Raw genomic sequence first — 25,469 nt, 5'->3', positions numbered from 1 at the left:
TTATAATTATAAAATACACTATAAACTATGAATAATAAAGTAAAAAGTATAAATTAGATATTTGCAGAGAATGTTTAGAAAGTTTTTTTTTTATAAGGGGGGGTCGTAAGGTGACAGATTTTGTTTTTAATATATTTTGGTGGTGGCGAACTTGCGATATGGAAAATGTTGAGAAACCAGAAACACTCCTTTAAATCACATATATTACGCGATCGATGGCAGACGTACATATTGCGTAAGAATAAAAATTAAAAATAGATAATGAAAATGTCTCATTCCATTCCCTCTCAATATTATAACTTATAAGTTATAACTAAACTCTAATTAACAGATTTTGCACAAAATGTATACCCATGTATGTATAGTATGTTCCTATTTTTATAAGAAATTACATTTTGTCAAAATTAACTTCAATTGCATATAAAAAAAAAATTGTGCCTATGTATTTCGGATTTTTTTGAACTCGTATTTATGAAATTTATAAGGAATCTTGTATTCAATTTTCAAGCTTTTTTACTACGAAAAAAGGTTTTATCGAAAATAGTACCATTTATGTGAAATGTTAATATAAATATTTGATAAAAATTTCAATGGTCTACGGTTTGAGAAACACAAAAAAAAAAAAATCGATTTTGCGTAAAAATTATCACTTTTGTTTTGTTTTTCTCTACGTTTTCTAAAACTTCTTGGCATTTTCAATTTTGACCTCCCAAAAGTACTATAGCAACTAGGTTCACTTTTCTATCAGAAAAGATGCTGATCTCAAAAATCGAGGCATGCTTACTATACAAAATGTTGCTGACAATTTGTTGAACTTTGGAGTCACCCACCCACCCCAACCCCCCCCCCCCCAACATAATTTCTAATAATTTGGCGTTGGTGGCTGATGAGCTAAATTTTTGTTCCAATTTTGGAGATACCCTCCCCTCTGAGACACTCAACTAATCATCCGATTTTCTATCGTATTCAGCAGCCCCGATTTTATTAGCTATAAAAATTTGAAAGAAGCTAAAATGGGTTAGGTCAAACCATCAGTAGCTCCTAGACTAATACAATTTGCAATTATAGTCAACGTATTATAAAAGCGTGTTCATACTTTATATCGTCCATTTTAAAACAAATATAATATTGTTTGTATTTTTGACTTCACCATGTCGAAATTTCCAAGTAAAAATTACCATCACTTAGAAAATGGATTGAATCGTATACCAAATCTGGTGAGGTTTAGGCAGCATAAACTAGTCGTAATAAAAAAAAAGTTTCAAATTAATCAGCACTCAGGAATTTTGAATAGAGGGGGGGCTTTCCAACCCCCCCCCCCTTAATCATGCCACTGTTCCTTTCCATATTTTTCTTGTAGTTGTGTGAGCCTGTTATAATTATAAGCAACCCAAGGAATGGGGCTCCGGGGTTCGAACAACCAAGTTTCGGCGTTTTATACTTTTATGTTGTCCAGCCCACCGATGGTTTATGCATAATTTATTTATTTAGTTCTCAAATTGAAAATCTCTTAAGCCCACGAGTAAAATTAATTTCCATGTTTTTGTAATTTTGTACAAGTCTGGAGATGATCACATTCGTATGAAAATAAAGACCAACAAAAGTTTGAAATAAATTATATATATATATATATCTATATACCTCCTACTTACAAATAAAATATTTATAATCTAAAAGTATAACTGACAAATCTTAATAATTAATTATATGATTTTATACAACACTAGCACTTATAAATTATTTTTTTTGTTCTTTCAAAACAAACGTAAAATTATACATTTTGTATTAATGTATCTTATATTGATATATATCAATTAAATAAAAATCTATAATATATTAAAATTATGAAAGTAAAATTGTACAATTAACGTACAAATAACATTCAGCGTATTGACAAACATAAAATATCAATCAAAATATTTTCACTACGACTTAAAATTTAAATAAACTTTAATAGTTACTTCAATTATATTTAGACAATTTATATTTGTACATTAAATATTATACACAAGTTGTTTTTTGTGATTTTCCTAAAATATTTATTTTTATTTGTGGGGCAATTCAAAATGAAATAAGTAAATAAAATAAACATTTGCTGTTATGTTAGAGAGATACATTAATAAATTTAGTTTTAAAATATGAGAATGATGGCAAAGTAATGAATTGTGATTTTGTGATTGAAGTAAATAAAAATATGTTCAAAAAAAAAAAAACATTATTACTAAATACTTAACTGAAACAAAAGTTAGAAAATAAATTGTTCGTTATAATACACTCGCTCAGATCTTCGTTTTTAACATTATGGCCTCGTTAAACAAATAAGGAAAAATATTGTGTTTTTCAATCAAAATTAAAAATACAAGACAAAATTAAGTAATGAAATAATAGAAAGAGGCAGCCTAGTTGACAGTATATGGTGAATATTTTATGCATTTCTTTTGGATCGTGATTATACAACTATTGGCAATCAATTTTGATTGTGAATTGTGGTATTATAATTAGTAGGTAGTTATAGTACTTTGATGTTTCTATGTGTGTAGTTGCTTACCCTACTATTTAAAATGGACAAGCCGTGCACACAACCACATTAAGAGAATTGAAAGTGGTGATTTTCTTATTTTGTCTAACACATAGGAACATTGGAGTTTAGACTCATTTTTATCCCAACATACCGATTGATCTAGACAGTGAAGCGATAAGAATTCTAAAAATCGATTTAAATTTATCATAATTTGTCAAAATCGACTTTCTTACATATTTATCTCCATAAATTCTAAAAAAAATTGTACTAAAGAAAGAAATGGAAATTTTAATTTTTTGAGTAGCTTAAATCAAAAATTTAAAAATCTGAGGAAATCGATCTCAAGTAGACTTCACGACAAATTCAAATCTGTTTTTAGAATTATTATCCTATCACCAAGATCAATTGGTGCGTTGGAATGAAAACATGTCGAAATTCCTGTTCCACGAGTGTTAGACAAAAAATAACCACTTCCAATCCCCTTAATTGCCCTAGATTTATCTGTTTAGACTCAAAATCAAAAAAGAATAAAAGAATAAAAGAATTCTAAATTAATAATAACAACAACATACAAGCAGCCAAGTTTTCATAACTATAATAGAACAGTAAGATACGATAAGTTGATGGAGGGAACAAAAAGAAAAAAAGGAGAAAAATAATTACAATAATAATAAAAATAATAATAATAATAATACGGCGGAGATTGACGAGATCATCATGTGTCAAAATCGTCTTCTTGTTGACTGGAAAAATACGAAACGAGCCCGCCGAATTCACTGTCTCCGCCCCCCGTTGCCGATTGCTGCTGCTGCTGTGACGCACTGGGCAGCAGAGCATGCTCGTGCGACGGCGGCGCTACGAGCACGTTTCGGAACGCGATCGTCGGTGGTGGAGGTGGTAGCGGTGCTCCGGTGGCGGCGTAATCGATTGGATACGGCGAATAACTGGTTGACGGAGGTTGCGGTTGCGGCTGCGGCGTCGGCGCCTGGTACACTTGTTGCACCTGAGGTGGCGGCGGCGGAGACAGGTAGGCAGCCGGACCGGTCATTTTATTGGCTGCCGTCCGGTACGGGACCGGCGCGACGGGAAAACCCACGTCACCCGCAGTTCGCGGCACCATGGTCTTGAACACTCCTGCAGCAGCAGACACGGCTGCTGGCGGTCTGATGTACGCGACGTGTGCGGGCGATGGCGGGACAGCGGACACCGCCACTTTGGTGGCGTCCGGAGCATATGGGTAGCCGGCACCCGCCCCGAAGTCCACCAGAGGGTTGGGCGACGGACACTTTTTCGGCTGGTGCTGTGGGGGGCGCTTTCGCTTATCCGGTGACCCTAGATTGGGGTCGACGACTGGCGACAACGTTTGTTTGTCCGATCGTTGAGCAACTGCCGGTGGCAACAGTCGTGGGTGTGCCCCATGATGCGGTTCGGCGGCCACTGGATCGGATGATGAGGATAACGGTTCCCTGATGACCGATTGGACAACAGCGGATAGCGACGGTTTAACGACAGTCTGATGTGCGACATTACTTGTAGATGGCCCTGATGAGGATATCGCAAGTTTCGGGTTGACCTCTTCCTCTTCGTCCTCGTCCTCGTTCTCCTCTTCCTCGTCTACTGCTTCTTCATCGTAGACGTCTTCTTCATCCTTCTCATCGTTACTGGCCAGCGCATCGTCTTCGTCCACTTCTAAAGTATGGTCTTCGTTCTCGGCTTCCAATTCCTCGTCGTTCAACACATATTCATCTTCTTCGTCACTCCCTACCTTACGCTTTTTCGTTAGGACTACCTAAAGAACAATTATTTCCCATTAGTATGGCCACTGTTGTTTAGTATTGTAAACCAATAATTATATATTAATATATTATGATGTAATTTTACTTCTTCGGAATCGTCGGATTCGGCGTAAGTTATTTGTCGTCCTCTTGTCCTTCTCTTGGGTTGGCCGTCTGAATCTGAATCCGAATTCATACCGAATTTGATCTAAGTACAAAAAAGTTTTAAAAAACCACCACAAACAAATTGTACATTTATTATTTACATAGTATAATTAAACAACCTTTTTAAATTTTCGGGCACCATCGTTTTCGCTACGTTTCCTTTTAGACCCTTTGGTCGATTTGGACAATAATGACGAAGATGAGTACGCATTTGTACGTTTTTTTTTCTTTTTTCCCCACGTTAAGTCTTCTTCTTCGCTATTCGAAGAATCTGACCAAGGTCTTGATCTCTTTTTTTTGGAACGTTGATCACTGTCTTCACTCGAATCGTCATTGACTAAATTTACAGAGTTTACATGATTAACAGTTGTATACCAATCATTTACCAGTACTATAAAATAGTGTCTTAATGAATTTCTTACTAAAGTCAGGATCAACCACGTTTTTTCGGTTTCGCACAGACCGTCGTGTTGGTTGTGGCCGTCTTTTGACAGAATCGTCACTATACTCGCTCAAATCGTCATCGTAATCATCGTCCCCGTCTCTAAAATTAACAAACATCTTTTATTTATATACAGATACTAGCTGTCCTGCTCGACGTTCTCGAGGCCAAAGATTTTTTAATAAATATATTTGTGCACAATATATATTATGCCATATTTTTTCTCATTTATTATAATATTAATATAATATGTAACCAATTTCAAACATTTAGATAAACAAAATAATCTCCTAAAAAATCAGTATTTTGGCAATCGTTTTTGATTTCCACCCCTTAATTATTCTATAAACATCCTCCAAGTTTCAAGTAACCTATTGATCTTTTATTGAAAACGTTATAAAAATCTTTTATAATCATAACAATTTGAAATGTTTACAAATTCGGTTAAGTAGTTTTATAGGTTTAGTGTACCTATATAATATCTACAAATATAAATTCAACTCTCATATTTGTTTTAAAATATAATTTCTTTATTCGAAACCATAAACATGACGATTTTATGGTTGCTTTTACCTCATTTGCCGGAGTAACTAATGGCAAGTATTTATATACTAATTTCTACTCATTATTTCGCCTATAACCAATAGCAACCATTTATAAACAAAAATTTCTATTGTAAATCTCAAAATCTTTATTTGAGCACCTCCCGGGTTGGGCCTACCGAGTCCAATCGTGAATTTAAACCATTCAAGAACCCACTTAAGCACATACAATATATATCATCAAAATCAGTGCAGCCGTTAGGAGTTTGAATACTTACACACGGACTGAAGAAATGTATTATATATTAAGATAAATTAAATTATAATATTGAACATACGAAGGCCCTTTAAAATCTTCGTCGGATCCATCGTCTGAACTGATATCTAGATTTGTGAGCTTTTTTGATTTTTTTCGCCCCCTCAAATGTAACAATGCTGGTGCGATTGGTGAATCCTGTCTACCCTTGTCATTTTCATCAGAATCAGAATCATTATTTTCATCATTATCATTTTTATCAGTTTTCACTTCGGGTGATTTTTTTGCTGCAGAATCATCAGCACCAGTCTCTTCCTGAAAAAATCAAAAGAATAAGTACTGACTGCATAATAGATTTATTTTTACTAAACAAATTCTTACTAAAATTGCTTCGTTTATCATGTCATCATAATCGTTAAAACGGTAACTGACATTAGCTTGTCGCCGAGCTCTTAAAGTGTACAATGGTTCTGAGTCATATTCTTCTGATTCTGATTCGTCTTCATCATCTTCAGAAGACTGATGAACTACAGGCAGTTTTTCAGATTTCACTTCTTCCGTTTTTGATGATATAACGTTTTGAAGACTTATTCCTACATATGCCAACCGTTTACGTCTCAATTCTTCATTTTCTCTTTTTTTCGATTCACCATCATATCTTTTTAAAGTGTCTTTTAATGCATTCAACAGAGCTTGCTATAAAAATATTTAAAATTAGAAAATTGTCAGTACTTAATGGAATATAAATGTACTTACATGACGACACGGTGGACAGTACCAGTCACCGTCAGGGATCACCATAAGTGGAGGGCGAAGACAAGATGCATGCCACCCTTGATTACAGGTATCGCATAGCAAAATCCATTCAGGTTGATCGCTTTTGTTACATTTTTGACACATGTCATCTTTTAACTGTTCACCTTCATCTGTAAAAAGATAAAAAAAAAAAAAAAAACATCATTCATTTTTGTTATAATATAACAAGTCTGCAATAAAATTTTTAAGAAATTATATTCATAAAAAGAACCTTTTTTATGAGCAGTCCGTGCTCTTTTTTCAGGTAAATACTCTTCATCTTCATCGTTAATATCTGACTCAGGGGAAAATTCATGGTCTGATATATTAGGCTCAATTCCAGGTCTAGGAATTTCTTCCTCTTCTTCATGATCGTAGTCTTCAAATAATCCTATGTTATTTTCGGAAGAGCTGGAAATATTGTTGACAATTTTATTAACAAAAAATATTGGTCCAATAATATAATATAAAAATAAATTTGCATACCTAGATTCAGAGTCAACATTCCAAGGATTTATCATGTTGATTTTCTTCAAGGAATCAGATTTTCCTTTCCTCTTCTTTTTCTTGAACTTTTTAGAAATAGGATCTTCTTCATCTTCATCATCAGATTCTTCAGCATTTTCGAACTAAGTGATAAATATGTTATTAGTACAATGTTTTTGGCATACATTAATATGAATGAATGTACCTTTTTGGAGGGTGTTGCCCCTTTTTTTCCAGCTTTATCTTTTTTCTTTGGACTCTTTAATGGTATATCAATATCGTCATATTGTGTAGTAGGAATAAATTGTTCTTTTATTTTTATTTCAGCAATACGCCTTGATCTACGCACATTGTCATCACTAGCTGGCTCTGGAAACACAGTCACTTCTTCTGATATGGTAACAACTGTTAAGACATAAATTTATAATTTAATACGATTCTAAAATGTAATTATTGTTATAATTAATAATAGATTACTATTATGTGAAATACAAAATAAAACATTACCTTTCTTTTGACGAGGTTTGTATGGTCGTTTTACTTTTTCTTCTACAATACTTTTACTTTCTTGCTTGACTGTAATAATTTTTTTAGCTCTTCCTCTTTTACCTAGCATAAAAAATTACAATGACTGTTTTAAATACATGTACAAATAACCAAATATTATTAAAAAATTTGAGAAAATTTATCTTATAAATATTTACCCTTTTTTCGCCCAGGTCTCCCTTTCTTTTTTGGTGTTTCATCAGTAACTTCCTCTTCTTCACTTTTATTGTAATCTTCTTCAAAAGATTGAGCTACAACTACGCTATCATCAAACTCTTCTTTAGCTAAAAGTCAAATACAAAATTTACATTTTAAGGAAATAAAATAATATGAATTAATTGTATAGTTTTAATCATAGACAACCATTTCAAAACAACAAAAAACAAGCCTGACACTTGAGACCCGGCTGTAACAAGAACACTTGTATACGATAATGATGAATGATCACTGTAATAAATTTGAAAGAAAAAAAAATCATTGCATTCAGAAATTGGTTTTGGGCAGAAGCTGCTTGCTAAGATCTGTTAGTTGCCAGCAGTTTTTTCTTTACACTTTGGAAACTACTAAAAAAAACTTATCAAAGAACCAATTACAATTGATAATGGCTCCATGAAACTTTTTAATTGTCTAAAGAAGTCTACAGAAAAATAAAAATAATATTATTGTAATATTAATATGTTCCCATCTTTATTCAGAATCTAAAAATTATAATAATTAAATAATTATATCAATACTTACGACTTTTCTGAAATGTCTCTTGGTTAGTTTCATCGGAATTTTCATATATATCCTCACAATCTGGTGTAGTAACAATTTCTTCTTCAGAAGGTTTTAATATAGCTTCCTCGTCCGGATCTTGAATAATTTTAAACATGTATTATTTTATGATTTATGGTAATTGCTTTTAAATTAATTTAATTTCTATAGTTAACTTACCCTTTATTTTTATTTTGAGATTTTTATTTAATATATCTTTATCAGAATTTGTATGTTTTTCTTTGTCTTCTAGGTTCTTGTAAATTTTGATTGATTTGTTGATAACATTTTTATCTAATAAAAGACATTCGAGTAAAAATATAGTAAAGTAACAAAAAGAAAATGGTCATATGATTTTGACAAAATTAAAGTTAATTTACTTTGTCTGAAGTTAATTCTGATAAAAAAATTTGAATTCAACAGACAATTGTCTATAGATCATAAATCTTATATTATTGTAAACTGTAATTTATAGAAAACTTGAAAATATAAATTTTTTCAAAACATAATTAAAATTAAAATTAAAAACCAAGTGTTTTGTACAACTAGTATCTACAAACATTTTTCTGCTGAATTCAAATATTTTTTTAGAATCAAAATCAGTCATCAGACAACTTTAAATATTTTTAATTTTGTTAAAATTATAAATTGTATATATTTTTTTTTATTTTACCGCTATGAAAAATGTCAACAGCACTATCTTCACCAATCTCCATTAGAGATTCCATTTCCAATTTACTCTCTTGTACAGATAAATCTTGCGCAGGGTTGTCTTTGTTACACGGAATACTTTTAAATTCTTTTAAATTTAATTTTTCTTCATTACAAACATCAGTATCAGTATCATATACGACATTAAATAATTTGTGCTTTTCTTTTTTAGCCTTATTTTGTTTAATTTCGGCATGATTCACATTTAAATTTTCCTGTTTTATTTCATCTTTTTTACATTGTTCCATTGCTAATGTTGATAGTTTGTAATCTTTATCACTTTTTGCTACATTATTAATCGCATCAACAATTTCTCTTTGATTTTCTAGTACACTTGGATTTATGAGTGAAATATTATTTTCATTTTCTGTTAATTTATCTTCTTTTCTTACAGTTAAATCCTTCAAAATATCCTTGCTCTTTAAATTTGATTCTTCTACATTTATTTCGACCTCTGATTTCACTAAACCAATTTGGTCTACTTCTAAATCAACATTAGAAGATTTAGAGTTTGGACATACTGACATTTCCTTAATATCATCCAATTTTTGTAATATTTTATTTAAGCTATGTTTATTACTAAAATCTTTTGGGCAATCTATATTTGAAACAGATGATTTTTTTTCTTGAGAAATGTTTTTCTCATTTGTAATCTGAAAATTTTCTAGTTGCTTAATTTCAATATCACCAGAATTAATTATTTGTTTATTTGTTTCAACACTATCGTTAATCACAATCACATCAGTGTCAATAATATTGCTTATGTTATGTGATGTTTTCTTAGATGTATTATTATTTTGATTACCAACAAATTGTTTTATGGTTGTGGAGTATTGATCGACATTGTCTGTTGAAGTTTGATCATATGCTTTACTACTACTAGCAATTGCATTTCTTATTAAGTTGTCATTATTAGAATAAGCATCATTAGTTTTCAAATCATCAGTATTTTTAACATGTTCAGTATTTTCAGATAATTGTTCTGGTTCATTTTCTTCAACTAAATTATCTACTGGTACTTCTATATCAATTGTGGAGCATTTGTTAGCCAATATTTGATTATCAGTAATAATACTTTGGTCAACTACATTTGATAATGATGTATCTAACATGCATGTATTTTGCTCAACTACATCAATACTTGGTTGTTCATTAATGTCAGTATATTGGCCAACTGTGTTTGCAAATGATTCATTTGATATGATTTTTTCACCACTGTTATCTACTATTTTTCCATCATCACTTTGATTGATTTTACCTGTCAATTGTTCATTTGATTGTATTTTATAGTTAAGTGTATGTTTATCAATTTTAATAGGTTCACCAACTTTAGGTTTTGATTCTTGATCATTTTCTAACTGTTGATCTATTCCTTCTTTTATATTTTCTTTTAATTGTTGATCAATATTGCTTTTTGTGTTTTCTTCTAATTTCACACTTAAACTTTCTTGTTCTTTTATTTTTTTACCCATTTGAATATCAGAATTAGTTAGATCTGTTGGTTGATCATTAATTTGATCAACTTTAATTTTTTTGCATTCGACCTTATAATCTGTATCATATTTATTAGTTTTGTAACTAATTTGTGGTTGATTATCTTTATTACATGCAACAATTTCTGTCATATTATTTATCTGGGACTCTTGAGGTTTACTATAGCTGTCAAATGATGTTGAGCCATAAACATTTGTTGAATTATGTTTTATACTGGATTCAGATTTTGTAAATACCTCATTAGCTTTTCTTTCTGTGATCTGAACTTCTTCTTCATGGATTTTAATATTAAAAACTGATTGCTTTGAAACATTTTTACAAGAAAATTCATCTAAATTTAAAGATTTGATGCTATGTGGTATAGTAGTATCAACTTCGTCCAGTGTTTTATTTTTATTTGATTCTTCATCAGTTTTTTTATTTTTTAATTCTTCATCGGTTTTTTTATTTTTATTTAGGTCTTCATTAATTTTTTTATTTTTTTTCCATTCTTCGATATTTTTGTTTGATGAAACCACTTCTAATTTGTTGTCATCAGTACAAGAATTTTCTCCATTAGAAACATTGTTAAAACATGGTACAGAATCATCGCCAAAAAAAAATCCAGTTTTAGGAACAGAAACTATTTCTTCTTTGACTTCTTTAGATGAACTACAAATAGCTTCAATACTCCATAATTTTGGTTTTTTTACATCTTCATTTTTTGATGTATCATTTTGAGTATTTGTTTCATCAGGATTACCAGTATCACATTCCTGCCCAGAACCTTCACCTTTTACAATCATCACAGATTCTTCAATCTCTTCTCCAACAATAGGAATAATACTTTTATTTGATGTATTGTCATCCTCTTTCAATTTTCTTTTATAATTATTAGGTTTATCAAGAGGATTTTCTTTTGGATCAAATTCATTTGTTTCTAATTCAACATTAGTTGATTCTGTAGTACTACATTCTTTTTTGTTATCTTCAATAATAGGAGCACTATTTGTTAGCATAGTAGATTGCTTTTCTGAATTCCGATTTGAAGACAATCCATCTGAACCATCTGAACCAGTTTCAATACTATTACTGTCTTCAATGTCGTCAAGAGTGTTGTCTTTTTCTCCAGATAATTCATTTATAAGATTAACTAAGGTGCTTCGATCTCTAAAAAAATTTATGAAATATAATTTAAATAAATACATAAATTAAAAATTACTACAAAATTTACTTTGCCACGATTTTCCAAGTATCTTCATCAATGTCTTCCTTGTAAACTCGAAGATTACATGCTCTGTCAAATTGGACCCAATAAGCTACGCCTAATCTATCCCAACCCAGTGGTTGAGAATGAAGTGTAGAGCTCTCTAATTTATTAACTTCAGACTTAAATTTGACATTACTGTCAAATTGCGCTTCAAAAAGAGTCTTGTGAAAAAAAAGAAAAATTATGTTAACATTATCATTGTACAAAGGTTAGGTACTATATTACTTTTAAAATCCTTAATTTTAGTTTTACAGAAATTCCTTTGTATCCATAGTGTTCTAATTCCCAAAATTCTGGTATAGAATATTCTTGACAGAATTTTAAAACTGCTCTTTCCCATTTTTCTGCATGTACACTTTTTTTGACTCTGCGCAATAACTTTATATGTAAATCAACTAATGCATCTGGAACTAAAAACAACACAATATGCTGCTAAGTAATTTATTTTTAAAAAGGTAAATTAAAATCTATTACTTAACTTAAATTAATTGAATTAAATATTAATAAAACAAACTGATACTAAATTAAAGGGAAATAATTTGTACTTGAGCTGATCCAACAGCAAATTAGATTATTGGAGTGATAACTTTATCTTAATAATTTTTTTATTTTTATTTTTTAATAACTTGATTATCTATAATTTGTACAATTCCGATTTATTTTTTTTTTAACTAACTGTGCGCGGTCTCTGAGTTAAGTCTTAAAAAAAAGTATCAGCTTAAACTGCATTTAAATAAAAACCCTATCTAATCCACTGAATTACTAATTTTATAATACATTTTATTTCTATATATCAAATATCTACTATCCAATAATTTATAATTTATAAATTAATTTTAAAACTAAAACTGATAACAAATTATCTTATCAAACTAATCAACCTGTGATTTTGTATATATTTTCTTTTTTGGAAAAATATAAACATAGGAACATTTATTAAATGCAACAAATTAATATTCATAAGAATTGATAAAATATTATCCAATATCAATAATAATAATATAAAATAGAAATATTGACAAATTGTATGAATCAACACAAAAATAGACAAATAAATAGACTTAAAAAAGCAATAATATACTAAAGTTGATCACCTTTAAGGTCAAATGTATGTTGTAAATATCAATATTTATGTATATCTTGTATATGTGTATTATGTACATAATGTATTTATATATACCTAGATAATAAAAATTGTGTATTAGTTAACAAAAAATGCCAATATTAATAAAAACAAATGTTTTCGTTATTGAATGAATTACAAAAATATAGTATACCTAACATTACCTACATTTGTTGTTTACACTACCTAACTTTGTTTAATTCAATAGAAGAAGTAAACCTACCTATAGTTAACATACGTTAAAAATAACAAACATTGAATTATTGTATACATAAAATATAATGTTGATAAGTGTATCTATGTTTATCGGATTACATTGATATGGTTTTATAAGTGTTTGATTAAGTTAATAGAATCAAGCGACTGATCGAGTAGTTTGGTGTTTCAATCGACAACAAGCGTTGGACTGTATAAACTGAATAATGTCTGAACATACGATTATATTATGTACCGTCATCCAACACATAATAGTGTGCACAAGATATATAGTCATAATAGATTATCGCGTTTACCTTCGGTAGTTTTCTCTAACATTTCTTGTAGCTCTTGGAACGTAGGAATAGTAACACCACAACTGTCTCCGAACCGTTCGCAGAAAGCAAATATAACCGCAAAGTTTGGATCCGATGCACACACGTCCTGTGCCTCGGCCACTGGCGAAGCGGTCATTTTAGGATTCGGCAATCCAACGTGTGCCGACGTTACATTGTTTGGGACTCTGAATGAAGAATTTGAATTTTCGCGAACCAAAATCAAAACATAAATAAAAAACAAAACAAAATACCTATCACGAATACGTCCGCCACCATTTTGATATCCCACTTTTTGAACCGGAAAAAAACAGTGTTGCCATTGCCACAACCACCATTGGTCTACCAGTTACGTATAAATACTACGTACGATATTTATTAAATAATTAGTAATAATAATAATATTATTATTTTTGTATTATGTTTGTTGTTGTATAATATGGATATTATGATAGGTAGGTTGTGCGTTTCGAATTTCAACAATCATTGTATAGCTATACCGAGTGCACTAGTGCAATACTGCACCTTGTAAATAGTGGCGTACCTGAAGCTGTGTCGAGGGAGGGGCAACTTTAAATCATTTTGAAATACACCAGATATTAAACTTATACAGACACACTGTCACAAATCACAACCAACATATTATTATTATCTCGAGCCAAGCCATCGTCCTCAGTCCTCACCACGAATTAAGATATCCGTTGGCGTGCGTAGACGTCTGATGGGGGGGGGGGGGGGGGTTAGAATTGTTGGTACCTAATATAATTAGCCTTATATTTTTAAAAACAGTCACTTGATTCAAGATATAATATTTGAAAAAAGTTAAGCTTGCTGTATGAAGAGGCGAAGAGCAGCTGACTACCCTGCCTCTTCAGTGAACTGTCGGGGGGGGGGGGAGTGGTGTTTAATCCCAACCACCATTGGCTATTTTTATCCTAATAAATGTATTATTTATATATGAAAACTGTAAAAAAAACATGGTATAATTTATAATAAACCCCCTCCCACCACCCATTTCACAATCATTGCTACGACACTGCGTACAGTAGCGCCGGTCACCACTATTTGTCCATTAATGTGGTTCCTGGCTATTTTATATAGTTATTTTAGATTCTAAACGGAGTGATGAATGTATTCATTTTACAATGATGTGTTTTTTTTTTGTTTTATTATTTTTATTTGTGTATGCCATCACCTTTTGGGACAGTAAAAATGCTTCGATTATTTTTATTATGTTTGTAGATTGTAGACTCATCACATTTCGACCGATTTTAGCGAAAGTTTCAGGGATTGTTCTTAAAGATATCGGGAAAGTTTAGAGAGTACTAAGTAGTAATATGTCTTAACCTGTGCGTTCGAAAATACACCAATAGTGCTATCAGGGCCGTATCAGGGGATGTAATTTTCAATAGGTACTACTTAGGTACATGACTTATGTCATACATTTTAACAACTTACTATAGGTATTATGATTATTATTACCTAGTTTATAAGTTATAAGTAACTCTATATGTCTATATTATATAAGATAAGTTTACAGACGTTGTTTTAATTTAGCGAAAACATAAGCAAAATCACAGTATTCATATGTATAGATCTTGAGCATTGAGATGACAACAAACCGACTTACCTATTTAAATAATATAAAAATGATCCGAGCGGTGAACGCTGATAATACTTAATAAATTTATGATTATGTATAATAATATTATGCTAGCTCTAATATTATTACCTTTTACAAACCTTTTGTATATTTTCTATTAGTTGAATTACTATTAATATATCCACAACACAATAATGGGGCTTTTTATCATATTTAAAATGGGTCATTGAAAGAATTCCTTATTCTAGATATTATGATGATACTATTGTGGCTTCTTTGGAGAATGACAAATTACGTTAACTGTTCAAAAACGCATAGTGTGTAAAGCAACAGAAAAAGATTTAATATTAAACATTTTAATCATAACATAATACCTATAATTATCTACCTATTACCTATACTGATCGTCTTGAATTTTTCAAGCGTTTAAAATTTAAATTTTAAGATAAACCCAATTAATCACAGAAATAAATCATATCATATTTTAATTTTTAGCCATCCTGCGTGGCGTTGCCCGTGAGACTCGCTTATGGTGTTATGTGAACAGTATATATTATTATCAGGTAGGCAATCTACCTGCGGTAGATTGCGGACACAGCGAGGTCGGTAATAAAATAAAACCTAATATTACTATAATATTAGTATATCCTTGTAGTTCAAAAAAATGTTTATACGGTGTACCTACTAGTGTAGGTACCTAAAATAGTATTGAAGTCATATAGTTTATCATCCCAAATTTTTAGAGGCATTTAGTATTTATATATTAATATATTTTGGGGGTTATTTTATTTTTACGGACAAATTGGCGTAATTAGCTTTATGAAATAATTCGTATGTATAACCTGTAACCAAAAGCAACCATAAATAAACCAAAAAAAAAATTTAAATTTCCATCGTGAATCTAAAGATCCCTGTTTGACCACTTCTTTAAAATGTGAATATCAGAAAATCCCTTCTTATTGCACATCTAGATCAATAAAGGCACCACTATTCCAAATATCAAGTACGCACGTTTTATATTTTAAAACCAATGTTGTATAATATTTAAATTAAATATTGCTTGATTGATGGCGCTACTGTTGTATTCTTTCAACCCTTTATTTTCCCCTTTAGGGATGGAATTTCCAAAAATCCTTTCTTAGTGCATCCCTACATAGCTTAAGGAACGTCTGTACAAAATGTCAAGTCTCTAGGCCCAGTGGTTTGGTCTGGGAGTTGATGAGTGAATAGGGGCAGTCTCCTATATGACTATATGTATATGTATATAGATAGATATATAAAGTATAATGTATCATTTCTAAACTTAAAAACTATATATACCTATATTATATTTAATATTATATGTTTTGAAATCAGATGGATATGTGTAAATACTAGATAGACGATTAAAAATATAATTATACATTTATACTATATGAAGAAAAAAAGAGAATTATGTATTCAATAGTAAGAATAAAAAAATCAAATAATTATACACAATTTTTACAAAAATAAGAATTAATCAGTCGTTTTTCTCTTCGGTAATGTTATCATCCTGAATCCGTTGACCATATTTTTCGTGTACGTTATTGAATGATATTTTTGAATCGATTTTTTTAGATTTAGATTTTTTTTTAAACTTTAATAAATGGTTTTTTAATTTACCATAACCTTTGCTTATAACACTACTATTGTCTGATGTTTCTTCCATTTGGGGGGGGAGACGACTTACTGTACTTTTTAGTTTTTTTAAATTTTTTCCTTATTTTCCTTGGTATTATCTTTATGTCTGAAATATGTAATACAAATTTGAATAGTTTGTCAATCAAATAATAATTATATTTGACTAAACATACGATTTTTTATTGTTCATGGGGTGGTAAAACTATGGTGAGTTCAAAGTAGACTAAATTTTAAATAAGGAGTGGACAGAGGCTACTTTGTTAGTAGTCCTTGTAAGCATCACCATATACACCAAAAATGATGAGTATACATAATATAATATAATATGTATACATGATACATATCACTATATCAGAGGAAAAGTAAAGTAGGTATACTTCTATATGGCTTAACGCCTATAATATTATATTATATAATACCTAGTATTTTTTTTTACCATGTGCTCGAATAGTACTTTACCTACTATAGTTACTACTGCAAGGGCGTCATTTCAGTTTTCTAGTGTTGGTACCCACATTTTTGTAGTCCTTTTAAAATCACTACCAGGCTACAATCATAAGCACCCTTTGTGGCTTTGTGTAGGGGGGGGGGGGGTATAATGATAAAGCGGGGACTGGGGACATATAACATACTCTGTGTAGAATTTCAAAAATCTGTAGAATAATTGTATTTTAATTTAATTTTATAGTAGTGATTCACTGTTATATACAATATACTATAATAGTCAGGGGTGTGCTCATGGGGTGGGATGAAGGTGTCCCCACCCCCTTTAGCTTATTTTTCTCATACAACATATATAATAAAGCAATGAATATATATTTACTGCTAATTTCTATACATAACGTGGTCTGAGAATAGTTAACAGTTTATACCCCCTTTGAAAAACACATCGAGCACGCCACTGATAATAGTATACTATGGACTGCCTATGGTATAATAACTATAATACATGACTTGTTCTATATTTATATTAACATTTACTGATATATGCATACTGACAATAATATAGGTAGTTATATAAGCTTACTTTTTTCGTTCTCTTCGCGGCAACAACATGCACAGGAAGTCACGAGGACTGAGAATATTAATATAATTAATAAACCCACAAACCAATAAACTTTTGGTGAAACTTCTTTCTGCAAACACATATAGATGTTATAGTATGACAGTATAATCAAGGGCATCTACAGTAATATAAACCAGAGCGGGGGGGGGGGAATTCGAAAATCTCTGATAACAGTATAACACAGCACGTACAGTTTTTTGTTTTTACAAAGGATATAACAATTAATATTAACTAAAATCGCGGGGGGGCATGGCACCCAGCACCCCCCCTATGGGCACCCATGAATATAATATGACATCGTATTTATAGATACATATATATATATATATTAATATTTAATACGAATGTGTGATGTACCACCTTAGATAATCTAAAATCTAAATACAAATAGCTGTATCCTATATATCATAAGTGGTCAAAAGTGGGCCGTGGGCAAGTTAATTGAGTCGACATTGAGAACACATTTAGGCACATAGTGATTGTGCAACTTTAAAATATTTTAAATAATAATTAAGCATTTCGTTAAAAATGCATCCTAGTATTCCTATTTTTATTTCAAAATAGCCGTTAGGGGTGGTAAAATAGTAGGGAGGGGGATATGTTTTCCTACGACCACTTTTTTCACTATCTATAATAATAACCAATAAATAATAATATATATATCACCCATATGTACTATTTAGTAATTGTTATTAATATTAATAGTAACTGATTTTAGTTTAAATTATAGTTTATAAAATATAAATACAAAATTGTTCTTATATGTTATATTAATAATTTATAGGTATTTTAAATGATTCAAGTGCGTGTTAAAAAATTAACGTCATTAAAATACAGATTTTCGTGAGGACATGATACGGTGGATACCTATAGTGCAGTATAATATTATAGGTACCTACCATATAACAGCCATTGGCAAAAATATTTCGACACTTGACGCACTTTTCCGATCCGGCAACCGGCTGATGGAAACCCTTGGCGCATTTCAAACATTTAATCGATTTATCCGGACTATAATGGTGTGGAGGACAAGCAGCGCAGAACACTTCCCGAATACCGAAACCTGGTGCACAGAAGACAAATTTTTTTATATTCATTCGGCTGTAGTCCGGTTCAAAATGTGTGTCGATCAACGACAACTTGGACATTACTGAAAAACAGAAAATACCTATGTGAGTGCACATAACAAGTGAACAGATAAAATTAAATCGTGTAGAACACAGCACATAGGGCTTCAAAATTGTATGTGCTATTTGTATACACCGGTTGATCCATTTAACGTAAACACTCATATTATTTCAATAATTATTAACGTTTTTAAAAATTTTTTTACATCATTTTAAGTTGTTTATAAATTTAATTTTTTCTATTTTTCGTAGTTATTATTTTTTAATTTCTACACTTTTCTTCACAATTTCAAAGCAGAATATTTTTTGGAGTAGGTACTTCTACATAAAAATCGAATTTTAGACAGTATGGTTTATGAATTATAAGCTGTAAGTATTTAAAGGTTTGATGAGCGGATTAGAGTGGTACAGGGGTACCTGAACACTATTCCACTCATCTGAACTTATCAAATACTTGAAATACTTATAAAGTTATAACTAATAAACAAATGGTCCCAAATTTGATTTTTTAGTTCCAAATACTCCGATAATAATATTCTACTTCTGCCCGGGTGTGTGTGTGTGTGAATGCATATTCACTTTGAACTGTCAACGTTTTGTTAAGGTTTGAAGCTAAGACTTTGGATATTCTGGCTAATAGTTTTTGGTAGCGCAGAGCAACTCGACCTTTCTTGCTAGTTCTGATCCGAGTCAAATAATTGGCCTTGTCGTTCAATGTTACCAAATATTTTATTTCCATTGTTCTCTATTTCAAAATTACAAAACTTGTTCAATACACATATGCAATATAATATTTATGTATATTGTATTAGGATCTAGGTTCTAGATTGTGGGGAAGGGGGTGTTATAGCATGTAGGTGTAGTGTAGTACCATAGTAACATGTTTTCATTAGTTTATAAAAATGATTTAATTAAATAACTACCTGTTTGATTGATTTAGTAGAAAATAAATTAAATATAAGAAAACCTTTAGGCCCCTCTAAGCTCTAAGGAGTTGTGGCAAACATTATTTTAGCACTCCCTAACTTTATACCTATGTGGCTATGTGGCATTAAGCTGGTAATTTTTTATAACAGCCATCTACCCCTCAGCCTCTATTGGAAATTCCTGGAAACACCTCTGTTTTAATACTGTTTTTCTCTGGTGGCTATAAAAGTACTGTTATAATATTTTATATTGAATATTTGGATTGGAAAACAAGGTACATTATTTCCCTCTCAGTTACGTACACAGGGCATTAGGGCAATTAATTCGTCCAGCCCCAGAAATATGTTCGGTGGATGAACCCGACGACCCTGGTACCTAATTGGTAAGTGGTATACCGTATATTGATATATAATAAATTAATAAAGTATAGTGCATTATTACTTTGTCTTCGGTACATTTTGGTTTTTCAACGATGACGTCGCACGCGTACTGCGACGATCCCTCGGGACATAGTTCGGTACGCATGGAAATGGGCAACTGATTTTGCACAGAAACGACTATTTCGTGCGTACAACCGCCGCCGCCGAGGGTATTGTAAACCGCTAAACCGTGGATCTCGTAAATGGCTTTTTTAACGGCTTTACAAATGTATATAAACGTAGGTATTATTATATAAACGGTATTTATTAGTACTGACGATGATGGTCTTTTACAATGTTTTTATATCACCCCCGATGTACGACTATTTAAGTTAATCATTACTAATGACCAACATTACCAAATCATTATTAGGAATTAGGATTCCAATCACAATTTTTACTTTTTCATTGTTGTTAGCAGTGGCACACAGTATATTTTTCTCTAGAGCCCCAGCACCGGACTCGATAAGAAGAAGAAGTGTGTTGAAAATAATAATCTACCCACCCAACCCACCAGTCAAATCTGAGTTTTAGGCATGATAATAATAACCCTTGAATCCCTTGGTATAGTGGTAGGTATGTGCCACACTAACAAATTAATAGGTACTCGTGCCTAAACAAATCCTCAGTAAGGATTTATATATAGGTATATATAATAATATGCAGGGTGCAAGGGTGTAACAGAAAGATCTGACAGATGTAAATTACTAATAATATTATGTAATAACTTTTATCATATATTTCTGTTACACAATTACACCTTGTTTACATTATTTATAAAACTGAAAATAGTAACAAATATAACAAAATGTACCTAATTTAGAGGAAATAAAATTGTTTTTTGAGTAGATATTAATATATTATAATATAATTTATGTGCTCAGTTAGTGTGAACTGTGAAGACACGCGTTCGTTTTATTATTAGTAGTATAATAATAATCATCACCATTATTATTATTAAACACCGCGAGACATAATATTAATGATATTATGATATATTAATATATTATTTACCTACAACGTAATGCTTGTAGGAAGTGCCATTTCTAATGCCTCCGGCCGCATCCATTGTTGGTATGCAAGTGTAATTATTGCTGTCTCCGGGTTCCAAACCCAATATCAATAAGATATTCGTGTCAGCGCCGGTTACCGTAGAATCTGAAAAAGAATACAATACGTTATATAATATATTATATAATAATTGTTTTGACTAAAAGTGTGATATTACCTATAATTACCGATGGATACTTATATTAAATACAATTGAAATACACATTAACACATTTCATTTTTATATTCCAAATATTAGAAAAACAATATTTGAGATATACTTAATAGGAATAAAATATAATTTTAACAGTACATTTTAACTTTTATAAGTAAATAGTTAACTTATTAAGAGGACGTTATACCCGCATGTGTTGTCTCCGTCTTACAAGTGCGTAACATAACAAGTTATACGCTCAGCAGAACACGTGTAGCTCCGTTAGTATAAAAATTAGAGCGAATTGACCTCTTATAAAATCTAAAGGTAAGATTATTATCTAGTCAACCTCTTGGACTTTTTATTATATTTTAATTTTAACGCGAGTTATGAGTATTTTAAAATTGTAAATTTTTTATTCATCTTATACCTGAATACCGAAATAATAAGAATGATTATATCTATTGGTTGAAAAATAAATTAAATAAATATAATATATTATATATTATTATATGTAGTACATCAGACATTTTCGTGAAAATGGGACAACTTAAAAAGTGGGACGCATACATACATATCGGGACAATCCCCCTAATGTGCAGGCACATCTGCAGGTTACACTTCGTAGCTATAGTTTAGTAAGTAGGACAGTATGTCGTGCTAAGTGTAGGATGGAATAATTATTGTTTAACCGATACAAATTGTGCTGTATAGTTTTATATATATATTTACTCGTTGTATTTTTGCCCTTTTTAAAGTCCCATTTGAAAGCATTCATTCTTGTTCCATTGCCGTTGATCAAACATTGGACTTTGGCATCGCTCCCGACCAGAGCGTATTGCACTGCGTAGTGATCTAAGTAATAGATGTTTGGTATAAACAAAGATACAAGTAAAGCCATATTGGCTCTAAAAAATTAAAATATTATAGTTGTGAAAATTGCAAAGAAGGATAAGGATAAACTACCTATATGGTATTCCTGTATGCTAAATATAAGCTTTGTATGACTGAACAATAATTTTACAATGCTGATCACAATATTTAACCAGTGTAACATAAATTAATATATTACATAGTGTGATAGTATACGATAGATCATAAATCACTAGGGGGGGGGGGGGACAATAGCTTCTAATGTAAAGGTGTATAACCATAGGCGCAATTTGGGTTAAATTTATGGGGGGTGCTAGATTTATGTCAACTAAAGTGATCAGTGGTCAGTGATCAGCTTTGCCCCCCAAACCCCTCTCCATGCATACACCTTAATTTTATACACCTTCGCATTAATCTTAATATAAACAATTATCTACCTATAACATAATACATTATGATCTATATTATTGTTCTGATATTATTATTATATGAAAATGATTAGGTCTTAGAAATAATTGTATACAAAATTCCAAATACCTATGGCAAAATATTAAAGTCAATAAAAATTCGATGATGCTGTTAAAAATTTGGGGGTGCTCATATGAATTTTAGGGGTGCTAAGCACTCCGACACACACGCAAACACACAGATTACGTCTGAGCTTACTGCTTACCGTCCGAGGACTTCTCCAGTTGGTAGCTTACAACTTTGTCAAAATCTATTTCCTTCCCCATGGGGGTGGTTACCGCAGCCTTTTCGTCGCCGACACCACCTCGGCCACGACCACCGCTTTTGCCACCGTTTCGCTCAACCATCACATCAGCTGAGTCGTGCGCGGAAACGACAGAGGCATCGGTCGTGGCAGTACTGGTCCCATCGCCGCCGGCTGCGGTACCAGGATAAATGATAAACGCAGCCGGGACAGGCTTGAACGACCGACACCGTAAAGCGGCCGTCTCGTCTTCGTCGTCGTCGCCAGCCACCGCCGCCTCATCCAAACGTTGGCAGATCAGATCCAAAAAGTCGGTCATGTAACACACGCAAGCCCGCCCGGGGGTTGGTTGACACGCACTCGTTTTCGGTGCCGAACAGGATTCGGGCGGCGGCGGTGGACTTCGTGGTCTTCGGACCGCCGTCGTCGATGTAGTCGTCGCTAGTGACGTTTTTCGCGTTGACCGCACCGTCGCGGCCGACGGTGACGTCCTTCGGGCGGTGCGTGAAGCGACGGCGCGCGGCGTGTTTTTTATCGATGACATTCGGACGGTGCTGTTTGTAAAAGCCGGCGGACAGCCGGGACCGCGACGTGGTAGCTTTCGATACAGCGCCAAACGTGTGTCTGACGGCCGGTCGACCGATGGACGAGACCGTCATTATATTGTCAATTTGTTTTTGGAGGTATCTTAAATCCGATCGGTCGTTGTCTGCACTGCCGTAGCCGTAGTCGTACGGCTCATCATATCCGACGACTGCCGCCGCCGCTGCCGACACTGTTCCCCGGTAAACCCACCACTGACCCGTCGTCACGATCAATATCGATAGGTTCAACCAAAACATTTTAGGTAAACGGATGCTGTGGTCGAAAAACATAAACAAAAACATCTATTTCGTTGTATCCATAATAACCAAAATAGTTGTTATTTATTAATATTAATGTAGTTGTAATTTACCACCACCGGCATCTTACACTACAGTTACACCGAATCTAGGTACCTAAAAGTTAAAGCTAGTCAGTGTCGTCAGCCCCCCAAAAAGTCCGTCAAGCCCACTCCTTTTTTTAGTTTTGTAGGATCGAAGCTCTCTCCCCCCCCCCCCCCCGGCTCACATTGATGTTAATAATGTTAGGCCTCCCCTGAAGTTTTAATGGATTTCCGCCCATGAATGTATAAAATGTGTTGATAATCAATCTACTCAGTATTATCTATTGATATTTGTTTTCAATAACTATCTATATGAAGAACACTTTTAGTTTGAACTAATGATAAATTAATTATTTAATTTGTCATGTTTGAACCATCATTTAAAAAAATATGTTTTATATAAGTGGGTGGTATTCTCCTGAGGTAGGGGTTGTAACGGTCATTTTACATTTATTTTTAAAAAAATAAAAAAATATTGAAGCCTATGTTTTAAAAATCCGAGACATTGAGATAATGCAGTCAATATGTTCATGCTTAGGTAACAGTACCTCCCTCAGTCACCCCTACGGCCCTACTTCAATAAAAATAATTTATTTAAGTAAATATTATTATTTATTATATAATATATTACTATATTAGGAGGTACCTACCTCCTACCTGTTACTTTCAATTAATATTTTCTTTTTCAAAATATATGTGATTCGTGAGATAAGTTATGGTTATAGTATGACTTACAGTTTTACAATGATTTGTTTTTTATTCGCGTTTGTCTGCAGTCTTACCTACCGTTTAGAGCAGTTAAAATGCTTCACTTATTACTCCGGGTAAGGACAAATGAGGTATAGTGAAATGAAAAATACTTTCAGAATGATTTTAAGGACTGAAAAATAATCCGTTCTCATAGGTGTGTTTTACATACTCAACTACCATAAATACAATAAAAGTTAAAACAAATGGTTTACCTGCTATCTTTTCCTAATCAAACATTTTTGGATGATGCATTCAATATTTAAATTGTATTTATTCTTTTTTGTTTATAATTAAAATAGTTCTGCAGTCTCCAATTTGTGAAACTCAATACAATTTAAAATTAAATATTATTTCTTTGCTTCATAAAATACATCTATCTATAATCTATAATCTATATTGTCGACCATGGGCCATGGACCTTTCCCATTTTTTTTTACATTTATATTAAATGTTATATATTTTTAAACATTTTTTAAACACCAAGACAGGATCTTACACACATAAAGTTTCCACTCAAAATAGTTTTTTGTATGCATTGATTTATTGATCATTGAAATCAAATGTAATACATCACTTAAATAGTGATGTAATCTACTCAATGAAGAAGCACACTCAACTTGTACTATACAACAGTTCAACTTCTCCAGTTTAAATAAAATATTATGTACTGTGAACATTTTTGATGAAATTGAGCGTGCTGAATTAAAAAAAGGGTTGAAAACCACTAAGTCTAACATATATAGCCACTGTACATAGCTATATGTTAAGAACATACTATTTTTTAATGTAAAATAAAAAATTAAAATATAT

General features: G+C 31.8%; 2 protein-coding genes across 2 annotated transcripts; both read right to left on the bottom strand.

The window, feature by feature from the left end:
• Positions 1-3,049: 3,049 nt before the first annotated feature.
• Positions 3,050-13,654, bottom strand: LOC132948153 (remodeling and spacing factor 1-like). The gene is made up of 18 exons (XM_061018497.1): positions 13,374-13,654; positions 11,964-12,148; positions 11,703-11,899; positions 8,958-11,638; positions 8,465-8,578; positions 8,267-8,383; positions 7,687-7,812; positions 7,490-7,591; positions 7,188-7,387; positions 6,983-7,125; positions 6,729-6,907; positions 6,458-6,627; positions 6,083-6,397; positions 5,784-6,016; positions 4,884-5,005; positions 4,581-4,798; positions 4,403-4,504; positions 3,050-4,310 (listed from the first exon to the last, which is right to left on the bottom strand). Exons 1-18 carry the CDS (start codon positions 13,528-13,530, stop codon positions 3,237-3,239), a joined length of 6,435 nt encoding a protein of 2,144 aa, XP_060874480.1. The 5' UTR covers positions 13,531-13,654; the 3' UTR covers positions 3,050-3,236.
• A 2,841-nt stretch (positions 13,655-16,495) lies between these two features.
• LOC132949172 (uncharacterized) lies at positions 16,496-23,859 on the bottom strand. Its single transcript, XM_061019943.1, is given in 8 exon segments — positions 16,496-16,693; positions 16,695-16,762; positions 17,684-17,792; positions 18,622-18,872; positions 21,210-21,353; positions 22,132-22,254; positions 22,946-23,327; positions 23,329-23,859. Coding segments are annotated over 8 exon segments (1,806 nt in total).
• Positions 23,860-25,469: the final 1,610 nt, after the last annotated feature.

This window comes from Metopolophium dirhodum, chromosome 7, assembly GCF_019925205.1.
Source record: "Metopolophium dirhodum isolate CAU chromosome 7, ASM1992520v1, whole genome shotgun sequence".
NCBI classification, from domain to species: Eukaryota; Metazoa; Arthropoda; class Insecta; order Hemiptera; family Aphididae; genus Metopolophium; species Metopolophium dirhodum.
Note: the sequence above shows the minus strand (reverse complement) of the source record. Positions and strands in the feature narration are given on the sequence as shown.